The sequence below is a fragment of the Henckelia pumila genome, chromosome 3 (assembly GCF_033568475.1).
Source record: "Henckelia pumila isolate YLH828 chromosome 3, ASM3356847v2, whole genome shotgun sequence".
Taxonomy (NCBI): domain Eukaryota; kingdom Viridiplantae; phylum Streptophyta; class Magnoliopsida; order Lamiales; family Gesneriaceae; genus Henckelia; species Henckelia pumila.
In genome coordinates, this window is record NC_133122.1 from 58,160,389 (window position 1) to 58,178,577 (window position 18,189).

Consider the following 18,189-nt stretch of genomic DNA (forward strand, 5'->3'; position numbering starts at 1 on the left):
CCTCCATTTCTCCACATTTTCCTTTAATTAATATATATATTCTTGCGATATATACATACATACATGGCAACCGGGAGCGGCTCTCCTTGCGGCGCATGCAAGTTCCTCCGCCGCAAGTGCGTGGCGGACTGCATCTTCGCGCCGTACTTCTGCTCGGAGCAAGGTCCCGCGAGATTCGCCGCCGTTCACAGAGTATTCGGCGCCAGCAACGTGGCTAAGCTTCTTCTGCACGTGCCTGTACCCGACCGCTGCGAGGCGGTCGTCACCATTGCCTACGAAGCTCAAGCTCGAATCCGAGACCCCGTCTATGGTTGCGTCTCCCATATTTTCGCCTTGCAACAACAGGTTCACGAATCGTATTATAACATTCACATAGTTTTGTGGGATTAATTAATTAATATAATGGAGATTTAATATTTGTTTATATATAATTTTTTTAAGCTAGCTTTTGAGGTGAATTAGGTTCAAGTCAATTTCTAACCGTACCTGTATATATAGGTGGCGTATCTGCAAGCCCAACTCATACAGGTTAAAGCTCAGCTGACCCAGAATTATCTGATGGAGTCATCAAGAAATAATAATATTATTGCAGAAAATCAATGGCCCAACAGCATGAATATTATTCCGGGAGGATTAAATGCGGTTCAAGAATTATCTCATGACCCAAATAATTACATGAATTATTATTCTGTTTCGCCTCAGAGTTCTCTTGATTCCATCGAGCATAATATGAACGGGATTCAAGAAATCCAAAGCTGCGGAGAAATTGAGAGTACAGTTTATAACTACAGCAAGAAGAGACCTTCACAGAATGACTTAAGTGATCTACAAGCTTTGGCCCTCAGAATGATGAAGAATGGATACTAGCTTAGCTTAGCTATATATATATATATATATATATATATATATATATATCTCAATCAAGTGTCTGTCTAGTTTTAATTATCTTATTATATAATATGATCCCACAAAATTTATATTCCTAATATTTATTTTCGGATAATACTACATGTACACGGATGGTTACACGTTGGGTTACACATTATTATATTTGAAATTACATGATTATCCTGCACTTTATTTGGAAAAAATCTTTCAAAAATGCACGTAGGATAATCATGTAATTTCAAGTATAATTATATGTGTACATGTAACATTATCCTTTATTTTTAGGGTCAGAGAATATGTAGTGTGATGTTTTGGCTGAATTTTTGTGATTGTATAGATCTAGGAGAAAGTGAAGTATAATGTTAAAAGAGCTTTCAGTACGTACTATATGTGTTTACATAATACATATTGATCGATTTGTTTACAAATTTTGAATGGAAACAGTGGAATTAACGAATATAGATTTGATCAATTTCTCGTTTTTCATACTTTTACAAGTTTGTTCAAGTGTGTGTATATATAGAAGGTGTGGGTGAAAAGAAAATGCATACAATGATTGAGGTTTGAATACTCTTCTGTCGTTTTTCCATTAAACAAAGAAGTTTGAAAAAGAAACATGCATGCTCATGAGTTAAATTTGGTGGGACTAGAAACTTTCTTTTTTTTCCTTTTTTTCACTTATAAAATTCATATATAATATTCATTTGAACGAAAGAGGTGTTATAAGCTCAAAAGGCTTTGATTAATTAAGATAATGGCAGAACACCAATTTTCTTGGTCATGATCGAAATCCCGGAACATGTAATCTTATATATTCGAAATTTATTATAAATAATATGTGCGTGCATCCAAAGTTATTTTAAAAATGAGATGTAATTACAAGAAACAAAGTGCCTAATTTTAAATTGCATGAAGTACTTCTACGTACTCTTGTTATTATTATTAGATGTACTGGGAAAAACTGGAAAATTGTAGAGATGGTGAATTTTTATTTAAAAAAATAGTATATATATATATATATTTATTTATTTAAGAAGATTGAATCCTGATGAGCATAGGTTCCTTCCGGTAGACACTATTCACAAATTTTGTTTTAGTATAGATGTGTTAAAGCATGCATGACCCTAATTGTACTCAAATATATAGACCAAATGTCCCCTTGATTGAGTGCACTCTATCGCCTACACTGTTTACAAGTCAATCTTTTTTTTTTATCTATTCCAACAAGAAATCTCCATTCTTGTACAACGTCCTCAAAGTAAAGCCCAATTTTATATAATATATAGCATCCTATAATATACCAATTATATATATATATATATATATATATACGAGTAATTTTAGTTGCCCAATCATTTTTATCTACCTCGTTTCTGATCACTAAAATTCGGTATCGGATTTTAATTGTTTTTTTTATTTTTTGTATCACTAAAACACAGTACCGGGTTTTAGTTGTCGGAAACGCGTTTGGCAATTAATTACAACCAATAAAGAATTCGAATAGGAAATTAATTGGCCTTCGTAGTCAAACAATTCATTCGGCGTTAAAACATTATAATAATATGCATACACGAGAGAATAAAAATTATAATGAATAAAAAATTGTTGCTTTTTCGCATGAGACTCCATTAATTGAACGACTGAAAGCTGTTGCTTTTGAACTGAATATCTTATCAGTTCGGAATTGGCTTCATATATAATTTTTAGACTAAAGTTGAAAAGAAATTTGTCACAAAAAGGTGAACGAACTATTTATTATAAAGGAAAGGCACACCCGGAAAAAAAAAAAGAAAAAAAAAAAGGAAAAGAAAACACACACCCATATATATAAGCACACAAATATGTGTGTGTATATATATGTGTCATCTACTTAATTTTTTTTTTCCCTTAATCTTTGGACTAACACTTAGGGAGGTACGACCAATGTGGTAGCATGAACAAATTCTTTATGAACATTTGAAAAAGAACTTGGTAGTTGGGTTTGCACGTGGGACTTAATTTGACCAATAATATTTATATTATGAATGTATTCCAGCTCTTAAGTTGTATTCTTTATGCATATATTATAACTATTTATTTATTATGCACCGTCGAGTTTATAACATGGATATATAAATTTAATTAACGGCCCAGATTTAAATACTTGAAGAAAGTTCAGCCCATTTCCTGAATTCTGGGAATGGGTTTCCGATAAACCCAGCCCAGTTTCTGTTTTAAGTAACTAAACCATTTTTTTTTTTTTTAAAAAAAACAAAACAAAACTACAAAAATAAGTAACATATAAATGTCCCGTCAAAAAAAAAAAGTAACATATAAATGTTGCCTCACTTTTGAAGTTTTTAATTATTTTTATGAAGAGATTGAGCAAAAACTAGAACATGGAAAAAAGAAACTTTATTTTCAGTTGTGAAAGACTAAACTAGTCGATTCTTGATTTTTTTTTTATAAAAAAATACGTGGAATACTATTTTTGTCAAATTAATAGCTAAAAAATATTCATTATGATGAAATGTTACGAAAACTTAAATGTTTTTTTTTTCTCATTTATCAACCTTTTTTTTTTTATCGAAGTCCATCGTGTGGTAGGAAATTGCTTACGTGGTGGTCGTTGATTTTGATATATGAATTTTTGGAATAAACTTGCAAGCGTCATGATCTTTTTTAGAATATTACGCGGCATAAATACCATGATACATGCAATTTTCCTTCCAAAAATAGATGTCAGCATCTGCCTTGGCTAATAGGCTGGACTTCGAGTAAAAAAGGACCAAAATAAATTTTTTTTTTAAAAAAAAATGCAAGCCACGTACGTAAATAAAAATGTAAATCCTTTTTAACAGGACCAAAGTGGAAAATTACAAATTATAGGACAAAAAATGAATTTTCCGAGTTATCCTTCTATATCTGCAGCTTGTTGCATGTCACAAATATATATGTATGTAATGCACTCAATGCAGAAAAAAAGATGCCACCGGCCGGAACCCTAAAAACAATGCCAAACGCCATGAACAATATCTCAAGTTCGAGTTTTATAAATGAAAAAAATACGTAATAACTCTTATAGCTTGTTTCTGATCTGGAAGATGATATCAGTATATAGACCCAATATAGGTCTGTGAATTGCGATGTATAGATCAGAAAACAACGTCTCAGAAAACCAAAAATATAAAGCCAAACTTCCAGTATAATTAATGAATGATTTGTAATAAATAAAACAAATATTTGTTAAGCTTAGGAATAGATATATTCTGATTCCTAGTCGACTTCCATCGTGCATCAGAATGTTGCTTGCTGAAAGAACAGCTAGCTAGCTAGCTAATTAATTTAAGGGAAAATTGCATATATCACCCTTGTGAAATTTCGTGTTAGCTAATAACCCCCTGTTAAATTTTTTTAAGCTAATAACCCTAATAACCCCCTGTGATTCTAGATTTGTAGCATACACACCCTTTTCAGCTAAAAAATGACGAAAATATCCCTACATAAAATAAATGATAAATTAAATAGTTCATAAAAGTCGATGGCATTTTCGTTAGCCAGAAGGGGTGTGTATGTTACAAATCTAGAATCACAGGGGGTTATTAGCTTAAAAAATTTTCACGTTATTAGCTAGAACGGGATTTCACAAGAGTGATATATGCAATTTCTCCTTAATTTAATTGGTTGATAAGATTAAGGATAAAATAATTAATCAAGTATATGCAAACAATTACTCCTTAATTAATCAGGTTTAAGATTATATCATGTCTTAATACTGATATTAAATTAACTTGCTCAAACCAGAACGTACACATGAGAATATTATACATAAAAATTAATACTATAATCAATTTATTCTACTTATTAATTATATATCCAATCTTACAAATGGTCATATATCGGGTGGGATTTAATAACCTGGCACTAGAACATGCACATTTCTAGGGTTTGCCTCCTTTTGGAGTCTCCAAAAATGCTTAATATATTCCCATAAAAAATCTGTAAACATAGTAATACAAAATTGCCAGAGTATCTCTTCACTTCACCCAAGAATTGTGTTTTCTTGAAGCCCTTTTCAGTTTTCATGCTGAATGTACCTGAAAGCCATGGATTGGAGATCATCTGAATGATCATCCTGAAAAGGCCACTGCCTGTTGTTTGATTGCATGTGATCCATCGAATCCGTGCTGCCATACGACGCGCTCTCGTCTCGAAAACCCGAGTTTTCGTATTTCACGGGAGGGTGGAGCTGATTCATGGCTCCATTTGCGTAGTGGCCAGTGTGGCTTTCAATGTTAATGTTGGAGGTAATAAAGTTTGCATCATATTGGGGAATGTGGGAGCTGCCCTGATTCTGATGGGATTGCCACCATGTTTGGATATCTTGTGGGAAATTAGAATGGCTATCACCGTATAGCTTTTGAGGATTAGGGTTTGAAGAGGTGTTTATGATGCAATGAGCTGCTTGTTCCTTTAGAGAAGCCAGTTGGGCTTGCAAATTCACTACCTGATTATATATATCGGGAAAAAAAAAAAAGGGTTAATGGGAATTAAACTATAATTTTCCTTTGCAAGAACACAAAGATTCAGCTGGGATTAGTCCAGAATTTTGTTTTTAGGACAGGACGGAGCAAGAATCTGTATATCTACAAAAAGTATGCATAAAATTTCGAATTTTTCACTTGAAAAGGACAATATATCGGCATCTATGACAAGGATCTCTCCATTTGCTCATTTAAAATCAAAATCCACTAAATTATATAATTCCCTCGTTGAGTTTTCCCATAATTCATTGATCTAACGAAAAACAAAACAGCGTTTCGAATCGTTTTCCATGACGACTTATATCGAGTAATTAATATATATGTGTATGTATACACTGATGTTGAAATGAAATTCAACCTGTTGTTGGAGGGAAAAAATATGTGAAACGCAGCCATAAATAGGATCTTGTAGCCTAGCTTGAGCTTCATACGAAATCGTGACAGCCGCTTCACACCGATCGCTCACGGGAAGATGAGTAAGCAGTTTGGACACATTGCTGGCCCCAAAAACCTTATGTATAGCAGCAAAATGTGTGGCACCATTTTCATGGCAGAAATAAGGTGCAAAAACACAACCCCTCACACATTTTCTCCTCAAGAATTTGCAGGCGCCGCAAGGGGAACCCGAACCCGCCATTTTAGAACAAGTTTTTCTTGATCTTTTTTGGGATTTCAGTGGTTGATCTTTAATGGGTTTTTTATTATATTTGCAATGGTACTACGGTTAGTTTATAAATACCAGAGGAGGAGGGAGGTGGATCTTATTTTATTGTGTAATTTATTACATGTTGTTCCCTTATTGGGCTACATTGTCATTATTTTTAATTTAATGGATAAATGGGTTCTTTAACTTTCTGTCACATATAATTTTTTTTTATATAATTTGGTTTAAGATTCCTTTCAGTTTCCTACTTTCCTTGCCGGACAAAAGAGCCAATTTATAAACCAAACCCATTCTCTTCTTTTTTCCTTGTACAATTGGATTTTATAGCTTGGCTTCTCTTAGAATGTCAGAAAATTTCTGCTGAAATGACTGCAAAGATGTTTTATTGTCAGAACTATTTTCCAAGATTTCAACTCACTCGTGAATTCCATTCGTATAAAATTTGATGATGTACAAATATTTGTAATGTTTGGGGAAAATTGTTAAAAAAATAAAGATAGTGGACTAAAACTGAAATTTAAAAATATAAAGGATTGAAATCGTAAAATGACAAACATACGGGACCAAAAAAATAATTTTTCTTATTTTTTGGGAAAACCATCCATCGATTTCTGGAACCAATATAAATTGGATATTGGTTTAATTCTCTAATTACATAATAAAATTAAAGTTTAATAACTTAGGTTATTTTGTACTTTTAGATTTTTTTTTCTCGTTAGAATACTGATATGTTGTTAAGGGCAAGCATTGATACATTCGAATTTATGGTATTTGTTTCATTTTGAAAAGAATGAATTAGTTTTGTGTCAAAATTTAATTTTCTCGAAGATGCGAGCTGGCAATGAGTATTCAATTTTATAATTTAAAGATGGCGGTGAGGAATTAATTCAAGAAAATTACATTGGCAATAGCTTCAGACGATGCTGATGTCCTACCAAAAAAATTAATCAACTTCGATTAATCATTTTGTAATTATGGGCCAAATAATTAATGCTCCAATTAATATAAACTTTGACTGGTATTTCGTTGTATAATGTATACTATTGGGCATGTACAGTAAATAAAAGATGTGAAGATGAAGAAATCTAGTCTTTCATATTTGAATTTTTTAATTTAATTAATTGCTATATTTTTTTGCATATAAATCCTAGTTTAGAACAGTTTAATTTTAGCTGTTTTCCTTTCATCTCGTTGGATAACCATAGTTCCGTAATCATAATATCGTTCATAAAATTTAAAATTTATGTTTAATTCTGAAATAATATTCGAACAAGAAAATTATATTTTTGATCTTGTATTAACTTATAGATATTCCCATTTTTTGTCATGTTCTTGTGGCTTTTAAGAATCGATTCATGACAAACATATATGTGTTTATATATCATGTGTGGGTGGAGATTTGGTAATTATCAAGTTCTTAATGGAGAAGTTAATTAATTAGGAGGCTTGTAGGGTGATGTTTCCAGCTTGTGATCAATTGGTAGCTAGCTAGTTCCTATGTCTTTAATTTTGGTTTAAAAATTAATTAGCACGCAGAACAATGGTGGCTCTCAATGATTCTACAATTAATTAGTGATAATTAGGCAGGCTAGCTCTTTGCCCTATAACTTTGAGATTTTCACTTGTACATTTCTGCGCCTCATCATTATCATCAAAGGAAAATATTTTACTATTTTCCCTAATTTTTACTTTTAATATTACCTGTTTCAATCTACTGCCGACAAGCTAAATTTTTTAGCATGCATGTATGCATCTTTATTCCACACTTGAAATTTGTTCTGGTAGGAGCAACAATTACGTACCTTCATGGCATAACAATCAAAATCTCGCGTTTGAGTTGTTGTACAGTATTGTATCACAATGCATTGTCACAAAATCTTGTATGTAAATTCTTTTTGAACGTACGTAAAATGCATGATATTTTTCATATCATTAATGTGTCTAATTTCTTCGACTCTTGATGATTAATTTAAATAGTCATGTGTATTTGTTGGCCACTAAACCAAGAAGACAAAACAATTATATTTTGAGAAAAGAAGTAACGTTAACTCATCGGGATCCTTAAAATAATCAACTTATAGGGACAATAATGTGAGGAAGGATTTTCAACTAATCTATCAAAAACAGTACACAATATGAACTTATCTAGGTAAATCCCCGTTCACACTAATTTCGAATTAATTAATAAACCCTATATTTCTCAAACAAATAATTTTAAAATATATAATATTCTTGAGTGAGCCTTTTAATTAAATCGAAGTTTTTATGTTTTGTTTGGAACACGTACGTTTATTTAATTTTGGGGTGCCGGCTGTGTTCTCCTAATTATGGACTAGAAGATCAGCAACTTTATTATTTAATACTTTTTTTAAAACAAAATGACCAAGTATAGACTTTTTTTTAGAGTACAAATACAAGTAAGCAATGTAATGAAATTGCCCGCACAACCGACGAACTTGAGCATTGCCCTGAGACTTGTTTATCTCGAGCAAAAAAATTACTTAAATAAATTATAAAAACTACACGCAATCAACGGGAATTGAACCTGAGATCAATTGACCAAATATAGACTTAATTAGACGTAATGACTCAATAAAAAAACAAAAATAGTGGGACTAAATTCGATATAACCAAATCCACGATGAGATGAGACGAACCGTAGGATCGAAATTGTAATTTTTCTTAATTTTAATTTTTCTTATATATTTATAAATAGGATTGTCATTAAAATTTTACTCCGGTATGTATAATCTATAGCACAAAAACAGATAATATCATTATTATCTATCTGATTTGCCAAACTAATGAATCATAAATTCATGTTAAAAATTAATCTCCACGCATGTTTTACGTGTGTGGGCAAAAATATTCAATTTAATTAATATTACGAGTATATAAAAAAAAGTTAAAAAAGAAAGCCGAAAGATACATTAATCACCTAGATTCATAGTATGTAGTACGTACAGATCAACAACGTGGTCAATTATTAATTCTTTATATTCTTTTTTTTTTAAGGAAACTCTTTTAAATAAAGAATTCGAGATCAGTTCAACTTCTAAAGCTGTACACAACATACTAATTAAATATCAAATATCAGTCTTAGGAACATTAAATTAAAATATTCTGACGCACGCATTTATAATATACTAAAATTTATGGAATATTGATCATCAATAATTTTATTGTTCAGCAAATTATAATTTTATATAACTCGTCAGAGTATAATTTAATCAATCTCTCCGCTCTCTCATAGAAAAATATTAAGTTTTACGTGCAATTTTTCTAAATTATAATTATATATGTATTAGTTGTGGTGATTAGCTCAAATGTGATCCACTAACCATAAAAATAATTATTTACAACATTATTCTTCTTACAAAAAAATATAGTTTAATGGGTTTTTATCCTATCTTTTTTATTTTCTTGGTTTTTTCCCGAACAAAAATTGAATCCAGGTGAAATCGTGTTTCTTGGTTAAGCTTTTTGAGACCACATAGGAATCTTATTACATTCTTTAAACACACGATTGCTTTACATGTATTATTCTCATTGTCGTACTTTGGTGAGTTAATTATAACCAATTCCAAGTCATTTTGTGTAATTTATTCATGAATTATACATATATATTATTGATTTTTTTCCCACTTTATGAAATTATAAGCATTTTTAAATTATTATTTGGTACTGCTACAAACTTTTATGTCTCGATCGTTGGCAATTAAATTGGACGTACTTGTACTTAATTACCTTCAATAACCTAATATCAGTATTAATTTAGTTAGTTCAAGAAAAGATACCACCTCCTCTCTGTCTCTCTCTTTTTGGGATTGCAACTTATTTTTATTTTTATTTTTCATTAATATAATGTGCTAATTTGTCTGTATAGTAAGTCTACACACACATATATGCATATATATACTAATATCAAGTGCACGTATACAGTCCGTTTTTTTTTTTAATAAAAAGACCAAAAAATGGGAAAATAGAAAGAAAAAAATATACAAAAGCCTTGAATGTATAAATAGAAGCTACCGTAAGAATACCAAAAAATACAGAAAGTTTGAAAAGTGATGTTTGTGTAAATAAATATCCACCAAACGATAATAGATATTGTACATTCATTTTTAAAATGTGGCATTTTCGTAAACAAATTTGATTGTTAAAAAAAAAAAAAAAAAATTGGATTTCGAAGGGAAAGAAGAGGCATGTTTGGTTGATTGATAAAGATTGGTATTGGAAAGTGATGCCGACATACAGCCATTCCTATTTCTAGTCAAGCAGACAAACAGTTTGCACGTGGGTCCGACGCACGTGTGGGGATGATTTCGTATGTATCTAGGGTTTTTGGGTTTCTTCTTATATATTTTCTTCTTATATATAATATAATTTTGATACCCTGCACCCTAGGGGTGCAAGGTATCATGGGCACCGCCTACATGGCGATCCATGATTGATCAACCATTTTTTGTAAAAAAAAAAAATAAAAATTTTTTTGTGGTTGTGGGCGCGCCACGTTGGCAGGCGTCCACGGGTGTGCAGGGTATCATTTCTGATATATAATAATAATAACATTATATATATATATATATATATATATATATATATAGAGTTCTTTTATGGTGCCCAACTCATATGCCCAACTCCATGCCCACCATTTACAATATGTGAGTTGACCAACACAATTGATGAGTTGACTTATCACATATTGTACATGGTGGGCATGGAGTTGGGCATATAGAGTTGGGCACCATAAAAGAACTATATATATATATATATATATATATATATTGTTACTATAGCTCCAACTAATTAACTTAACATTGTGTTTGGATTCGAGGAATTTCATAGGATTTGGAATTACAAATACTATATTAGTTTTTGGTTATAAAATGGGATTTTGAAACATAATTGGTATTTGATAGGATTTCATGAGATTTCATTGAACTGATCAGATTTCGTGATATTTCATAGTATTTGAGTTTTAAAAATAATATTTTTTTTAAAAAATCATTTATATAACTTACTCATAAATTTTAAGTTTTCTTTGTAAAGTTTACAAAATATCATTTATCTAAAAATTTATATTATCATTTCACACTATTATATTTTAAATTCTTACCTAGCACCAAAATAAAGTTTCAATTACATGGATTTGAAATCCAAATCCAAATCCAAATTCAAATTCAATTTCGAATCCAATTCCGAATCTCATTTCTTATCAATCCAAACACACCGGATGTATTTCGATTTGTTCATTATTAATATTGCCCCGTTGTTATTTATTTAATACAAAATTGGGGGCAAATAATATCTCTCTTTCATTAAACGGCTTTTATCAATTAATGAAAGATTTTTATTTTTACTCTATACACTCAATTTTCTTTTTCCAATTAAATTTTTGGATCCTACGTACATGTCATTGCTTGGCAACCGAGGGACAAAAATGAGGAGGTTCATTTTCAAAAATATTAAGCTTAACATAGAAAATAAATATTCCGAAACTCGCCGATGTTTAATGTTTTAATTAACGTAAAGTGTAGTTTGAAGAGGAGGCAAATCTTCAAAGTCCAAACCATAATATAGGGATCGATATCTAATTTAGTATTAACATTTAGGATGCCTTGTTAAGAGATGTAATGAATGGGATGTTTTTGTTTTTGTTCATCAAGAAAAGGGACTGGACTTGGACAGGACTTGGAGCTTTGCAGCTTGAATATATAAAAATTTTATTTATTTATATATATAATCTAATAATAATAGGACAATTTCTAACTCCTAGACATTGGATTAGTCACAAGCAACATACTCAATAATTAACAAGCCATAAGGCTTAGTAAATTGACGTTATATATAGTGGAATTTAGCTCAGAAAAACTCTTTACTTAAAAATAAAGATATATTATAATTATTTTGTGGATATATATAAATTACTCCATTTTGTTGGCTTGTAAATCAAGAATTCTATTTTTAGGTCATCATTTGCGGAAAATATAATTCTCGTCTCCAACTATGTTATGGTTAAATAATAAATAATTTGTGCGACCCTCGTTCAAAAAATCCAAATATGAGATGCTTAGATTTTTTTGCGCTTCATTGATATATAATATCCATCATGAGGATAATTAAGACTAGAATCCACGAAAATTGGTGAGCATATATAATTTATGGTATATCAAAATAAATTAATATTTACCGTAAAAAAAAAATTTAATATTTTACTTATTTTTAAATTGAAAATAATATGTGAAAAATGATGGTTACAAATGTCGAGAATAAATTTATTGAGATAGGAAAAAAATATGTATTTTGTTAATCTATATAGTATATATTATGAATCCTAAAATTTAGCAATCATAGTTTCGCTTGATGCTCGTCTCGTGAGATGAAATGAAACAATAAATAATGAGTGATAAATTAAAACATTATGATGACAATGTTTATTATTTACCTCAAATTATTGTAAAACGTGAACCAAACGCAAGATATAAATATGTTTAACCTCATTATTCGCACTAACCAATTACATGGAACGGATCCAAGAATTTAAAAACTTGTGAAGTTTCATTTGACCAGATGGAGGAAACATGTGGCCGCATAAAATTAAATATAATTTGCCTCCAAATTTGTCATGTTTTGCATAATAGCGTCACAATGTGGGTTCTCCATTTGAACAATGTACTCTCCCTTCTACGCAAATTTGATGAATGAAGTCCCATCATTCCCAAAGATGTCCTTCCTCTCTTCGAGGAAACTTGACGTTGAAAGTTGAAACCATCTACTTTTACATTATAAAATCAATAAACATGAATTTTAAAAATCCATGGTATTTTCAAAAATTTCACATAAAGTAATGTTTGGGATAGCATCTAAAAAACACTTCTCAGCTTTTCTTTAACAAAAATTTCACAAAATTTCAAAATTTTGTTAAAGAAAAGCTGAGAAGTGCTTCCTAAAAGCTCTTACAAACACTACCTAAACCTGATCAAGTTCAATAATTGATTACATCTCAACTATTCGTTCCTTTTCTCTTCGTTTGGGACAACGTTCGTTGTCCAGAGAGCGGCTTGTGGGCGTGAGTCATCGGAAAAACCTCGGACAAAAATCACCAGCCTCGGTAATCCGTTATTCAGAACACGAAAAGATTCATACATCATACTGTTGAAGATGATGTGAGACACGGAGAACATTGTGTTTACATTTGAGAAAAAGTTCTATCATCCAAAGAAGAAGGCACACCTTTAAGAACATCTCTCAGAGCATAGTAATGGCTATCACATTTGTGATCTGAAAGTATGTTGCTAGAAAGCAGGATCCTCTGAAAATGTTCGCCTGGGTTTCTCCTCAATAGCGTGAAATACTCGTTATGCTTGCTGTTTCTATCAGCATCCATGTTCCGTTTTAAATAATACAACGTCCCTGGTACGAACAGATCGTCGGCTAATTTGTGAGGTAGTCCTTCCTGTTTAACAAGATTCGAAGCACGACTGACACTTGGAACCTTAGGAACTTCCTTTTTTATATCCGTATCTGCATATTTTGATTATGGTCCCATATGTTAGATCACCTCATATTTTCATCACAAAAAACAAACATGTGATACGTAAAATAAGAGGAAACGGTGGGAACCAAAACTATTTGCTTTATATAGAAGTTAATGTATATATATAACACACCAGAGTAATCCGCCTGCCCTCTAAACTTCGCGTATTCAGACAATTTTCTAGCTACATGTTGCACAGATGACACGACTTGTTTTGCATTGGTAACCAGATCTATGACTCCTTTCCAATCTTCTCTTTTAAATACACTGACCCTGACAGAAGTGAAGTAAAAGAACAGCAACAATCGTCATTACAAACAAGAAAACCAAGCCCAAAAATCAAAATCATTATTAGAATCAGGAACCTCATCACACCAAAAGATTAAGATTTTTCCAGGGCGAAAACGAATACTTATGAAATTCTGATTACCACATAAAATCATATTGAAAGCTTGTCAAAAAACTGAAGTTTCTGATTTTCCCTCTGTCACAAAAGAATGATGCTTGCTAACTTACCAATCAGTTTCAACAATCTCGTTCCTCAGTCTTGATAAAGAAGCTACGCTTAGTCTCGGGATTATATCATCCTGCAGCAACAAAAAAGTTGAGCCATCCCAAATCCAAAAACATTGAAAGAAAAACCGAGCCAAGGGACTATTTTATGCATTCAAAAAAGAATATTTTGAATTTACCTGCATTACCACTGTTGTTACAAAATCAGAGCAACTTTCAGCAAGCTCCTTGGAGACACAAGGTGGGGTGGCATATCCAACTGCGTCAATTATATCAGGGTTGAATCCTAGCTCCTTAAAAGACTTCTTACGTAGCATAATCGCAAGCAGAGACGCGGTTGCACCTCCCAGGGAATGACCCACGAGCCTTAATTTAAAACCCTGTTGATTCATTAGTACCACTAGGACAGCAATACGAAATTCTTGACCCAGAAAGAAAATCATACCTTATGCTTCTCAAGGCATTTTCTTAAGGTATCTATTTCATGAGTTAGAAACCAACGAGCAGCCTCAGCCGTGCCAAAGTGGGTCGAATAGCCTTCAAATGTGATTTCTTCATGGCTAGAAGAAATGATGTCGGTGACGAGGTCATAGACAGTGTGAGTTCCACGAATACCAAGAATCACGAGTTTCTTCCGCATGTCGATTCCTATATAATATCCAGGTCTCAACACGCTTGAATTTTTTATAAACTTCACAATGTTGTTTTCTCGGATCATGCTATGCCTAGCAAGACCAGTTGCACTATCTTTATAAGATCCCTTTGCTAGTTCTGTGTGGTAGATGAGATCCTGAACCTAAATCACCAAGCACATTATTTTATACGAATTATTGAATAAAGAATAACGGCAAAAGATGATTCTATGACGCCAAGAAAAAAAATGGTTTTGATAATTACAATGGCCTCTGAAGAGATAAGTTCACCCTTCACATCCTCCACAGCACCTGTGGATGCTTGCTGAAGATATATGAGATACAACCCGACAGTAAGATCACTCAGACTCCAATCCTGAAATCCAAGCTTACTCCTTTGGATACTAGCAAAAATTTCAGAAAGCGATCTATCCGTAGGTGGAGGTTTGTACGCATTTCCGTTTCCTGCAAAATGAGCACCAAGATTTATTTCATTTCCATTGGTGGAAATATGGATAACAATTAATCCTTCACTTATAAAAATCCAAGCAAGGAACGAGAACCAAGAAATCAAGGAGAAAAAGTGGATTTTTATATATATACACATATCATAATAATGCTTCTCGTCAATTTTACATCTCCAAAATCCCTTGGAAACCATATGCTTCCAGCATGCAGATGAAGATTGGGGAAGTAGCTGATAGCTCCCTTTGACTTCTAAAAGAACTTCTCTACCAGGAAAATTTGTCAACTTTCAAGCTCCACATATGAAAAAATGGATGAAACATTCCTTTTATTAAGGTTAGTGTTCATTCTTCCATAGGCAATGTAGTCCAGTATCATTTCCATATCCATGTCGCCTAGTCCTATTTCCAATCATCTGAATCCACAGATGAAACTAATATTTCTAAGTCAGTAGATTTTTGTATATCAGATGGTTTACCATTTCGTTCAATGATCACCACCATTGTTTCCTCAACAAAAGATTGAAATTGAACTAACTGCGTACTGAATGTTCAGTGGTCTGGGATCTCATAACGAAGAGAACATATGTCGGCAGCTTCTACTAAGTAACCCTATGCCTGCCCAAGTGCTATGCCCTTCATAGGAAAGCAGTTGAACGAGATTCAAGGGAATGAAACGTTATTTTATACCTCACCAGAAAAAAGAGCTTATCTAAATACAACCAACAACAAAAGACTTCTGTAGTTGATCAACAATAACAACCAAGCCTTTATCCCATTAAATGAGGTCATCTATATGGATCCTCCTACCCCATTATGTTCTATCTCTTACTCTATTCCCATCTAGATTTAGATAACGTATATAATGCTTAATCATGATTATCCAAGTCTTTTATGGTCTCCCTCTTCGTCTATTAATATGGGTACCAGTCATCATCTTGAATCTCCTAATTGGAGCCTCTATTGGTGGTTTTCGTACTTGTCATATAATCTCAAGTGCGTGTCCCTCCATTTTTATACCATAGACACAACTCCAACTTTTTTCTAATATACTTCTTTCATGGGCAATCAATTGAAAAAAAAATAAAAAAATCAAGGCTTTTCAATCCATATTAAGATAACTTCAAGCTTCGCCCCAGCCCCTATTCTTCGTCCTTTTGAAGGCCAGAAAAAGAGCCCATCTCAAATATTGATGGTACTTACAGGCTACTCAAGTCAAAAAAGGGTTTACAAACTCACGATATTCGAAAACATGTCACTTTACCTCCCTCACATAAATGCAAATTACTAAACATGCAACAGATTAATCATGCTTAAAACCTAAATGGTGAACAATTTAATAATAAAATCTGAACATTTTTCTGTAAATTCATCGAAAAATAGGATAAAACACACGAACCTGTCGGAATAGCCCACTTCCACAACTGTAAAGCGGGCTCCATAGCTTTAGCAATCCAAGCAATATCTGGCTTCCATTTATTATTATAAATGCTAAAATCATCCTCCCCTGACGTATACCTGCTGATCCCCGAGTCATTGTTTGCGGGGCCTTGATCGAACTTGTCAAAATCCTTTCTTCCTTTGAATTCATCGTCATCTGCCTTCGACCACTGGAAGCGATTCACAATGCAGCTGTACACGTATTTCTTGTAAGAACCATCCTTCTTAAACAATCGAATGTTTTTGCTAAAATCTGCAAGAAACAGAAAATATTAATTATTATAGCACATTAAAAATGATTAATTCAGTTGATGAAGAAGAGAACAGACCCACGATGTTCGAGAACTGTTTAATGGGCAATTCAAACATTTCACGGTTGCTGATTCTCGAAGAAATGTGGAGACACGAACGTTCTTTATTTTGCATACGAGCACTCCACTGGAGGCGGTGGGGGATGGTCTAAGGACAAAACTTTATGGGCTTTTTGCGTGAGTTTGTTTTAGGCCCAACCCATACTTATGTCGTCCAAATTGGGCCCGATCTGTTTGAGACAGGTTTAAACCCAGTTAAACGGGTTGCGGGACGGTTTAGAAGCGGGTCCGAGATGCGGGTTTTATTGAACACTAGACCCACCCCGGTTTATTATATATATTAATTAAAATATTTTATGTTATATTTTAATAATGAATATCTTAATTTCTGACATTAATTAACAGTATTTTCTACTCTTATAGCTAATTTATTATTAAAATGTTATAATTTGAATGTGGTTTTGATGAATATACTAATTTCTGAATAGGGTTTAGAAGCGGCCAAGCGGGTCCGAGATGCGGGTTTATGGAACACTAGACCCATCCCGGTTGATTATATATTAATTAAAATATTTTATGTTATATTTTAATAATGAATATCTTAATTTCTGACATTAATTAACAGTATTTTCTACTCTTATAGCTAATTTATTATTAAAATGTTATGGTTTGAATGTGGTTTTGATGAATATACTAATTTTTGAATTCTTTTCACTATTTATTTATCAGAACTAAAAATTTTCTGATGGTAATAAGTTTATAAGTCGAACCCGAAATAAACCCGTCAGATTTTTTGAGTAGGTTTGGGACATGTTTACTCAAATATTCCTTCCGTCCTAATTATAATATCCACGTTTCCTTTTTTGTTTGTCTCAAATATATAATCATATACCATATTTCATAATACTTTTTTACACTTCTTTACTAATATACCTCTATTAACTACCCCTTAAAAATTGCGCAATCATTTTTTAATATATTAAATAAGAATAAAATAAAAAATTTATATAAAATTTGTTTTTCCAATAAATTTTTCTTAATTTTCATAAAACAGGACAATGTAATCGAGACGGAAAGAATATTATGTTTACTTGTTCTTGCTTGGTGGTTTACTCAAATATTTCGTTTTCTTCTACGCTAGTGAACTTCATCTGATCTGACATAATGGTAGAACAATAAAGCATTCCACATGTTTCTTCTTTAGGATAATGACA

General features: G+C 32.2%; 3 protein-coding genes across 3 annotated transcripts; 1 reads left to right on the top strand and 2 right to left on the bottom strand.

The window, feature by feature from the left end:
• LOC140888786 (LOB domain-containing protein 16-like) lies at positions 1-867 on the top strand. Its single transcript, XM_073296486.1, has 2 exons — positions 1-345; positions 499-867. Exons 1-2 carry the CDS (start codon positions 64-66, stop codon positions 865-867), a joined length of 651 nt encoding a protein of 216 aa, XP_073152587.1. The 5' UTR covers positions 1-63.
• Positions 868-4,896: 4,029 nt separating this feature from the next.
• On the bottom strand, positions 4,897-6,048 carry LOC140893184 (LOB domain-containing protein 29-like). The gene is made up of 2 exons (XM_073302251.1): positions 5,770-6,048; positions 4,897-5,374 (listed from the first exon to the last, which is right to left on the bottom strand). Exons 1-2 carry the CDS (start codon positions 6,046-6,048, stop codon positions 4,943-4,945), a joined length of 711 nt encoding a protein of 236 aa, XP_073158352.1. The 3' UTR covers positions 4,897-4,942.
• Positions 6,049-12,912: 6,864 nt separating this feature from the next.
• LOC140892328 (uncharacterized) lies at positions 12,913-17,089 on the bottom strand. Its single transcript, XM_073301178.1, has 8 exons — positions 16,994-17,089; positions 16,624-16,917; positions 15,026-15,225; positions 14,574-14,924; positions 14,308-14,508; positions 14,132-14,202; positions 13,749-13,888; positions 12,913-13,602 (listed from the first exon to the last, which is right to left on the bottom strand). Exons 1-8 carry the CDS (start codon positions 17,031-17,033, stop codon positions 13,268-13,270), a joined length of 1,632 nt encoding a protein of 543 aa, XP_073157279.1. The 5' UTR covers positions 17,034-17,089; the 3' UTR covers positions 12,913-13,267.
• Positions 17,090-18,189: the final 1,100 nt, after the last annotated feature.

Excerpts from the sequence above, each read along its gene's own strand:
- LOC140888786 (XM_073296486.1), top strand. The coding sequence starts at position 64 with ATGGCAACCGGGAGCGGCTCTCCTTGCGGCGCATGCAAGTTCCTCCGC. Across the intron at positions 346-498 it reads TTTTCGCCTTGCAACAACAG|GTGGCGTATCTGCAAGCCCA; the intron begins GTTCACGAATCG and ends CTGTATATATAG.
- LOC140893184 (XM_073302251.1), bottom strand. The coding sequence starts at position 6,048 with ATGGCGGGTTCGGGTTCCCCTTGCGGCGCCTGCAAATTCTTGAGGAGA. Across the intron at positions 5,375-5,769 it reads TTTTTTCCCTCCAACAACAG|GTAGTGAATTTGCAAGCCCA; the intron begins GTTGAATTTCAT and ends ATATATAATCAG.
- LOC140892328 (XM_073301178.1), bottom strand. The coding sequence starts at position 17,033 with ATGTTTGAATTGCCCATTAAACAGTTCTCGAACATCGTGG. Across the intron at positions 16,918-16,993 it reads ACAGTTCTCGAACATCGTGG|ATTTTAGCAAAAACATTCGA; the intron begins GTCTGTTCTCTT and ends TGTTTCTTGCAG. Across the intron at positions 14,203-14,307 it reads TAACAACAGTGGTAATGCAG|GATGATATAATCCCGAGACT; the intron begins GTAAATTCAAAA and ends TTGTTGCTGCAG.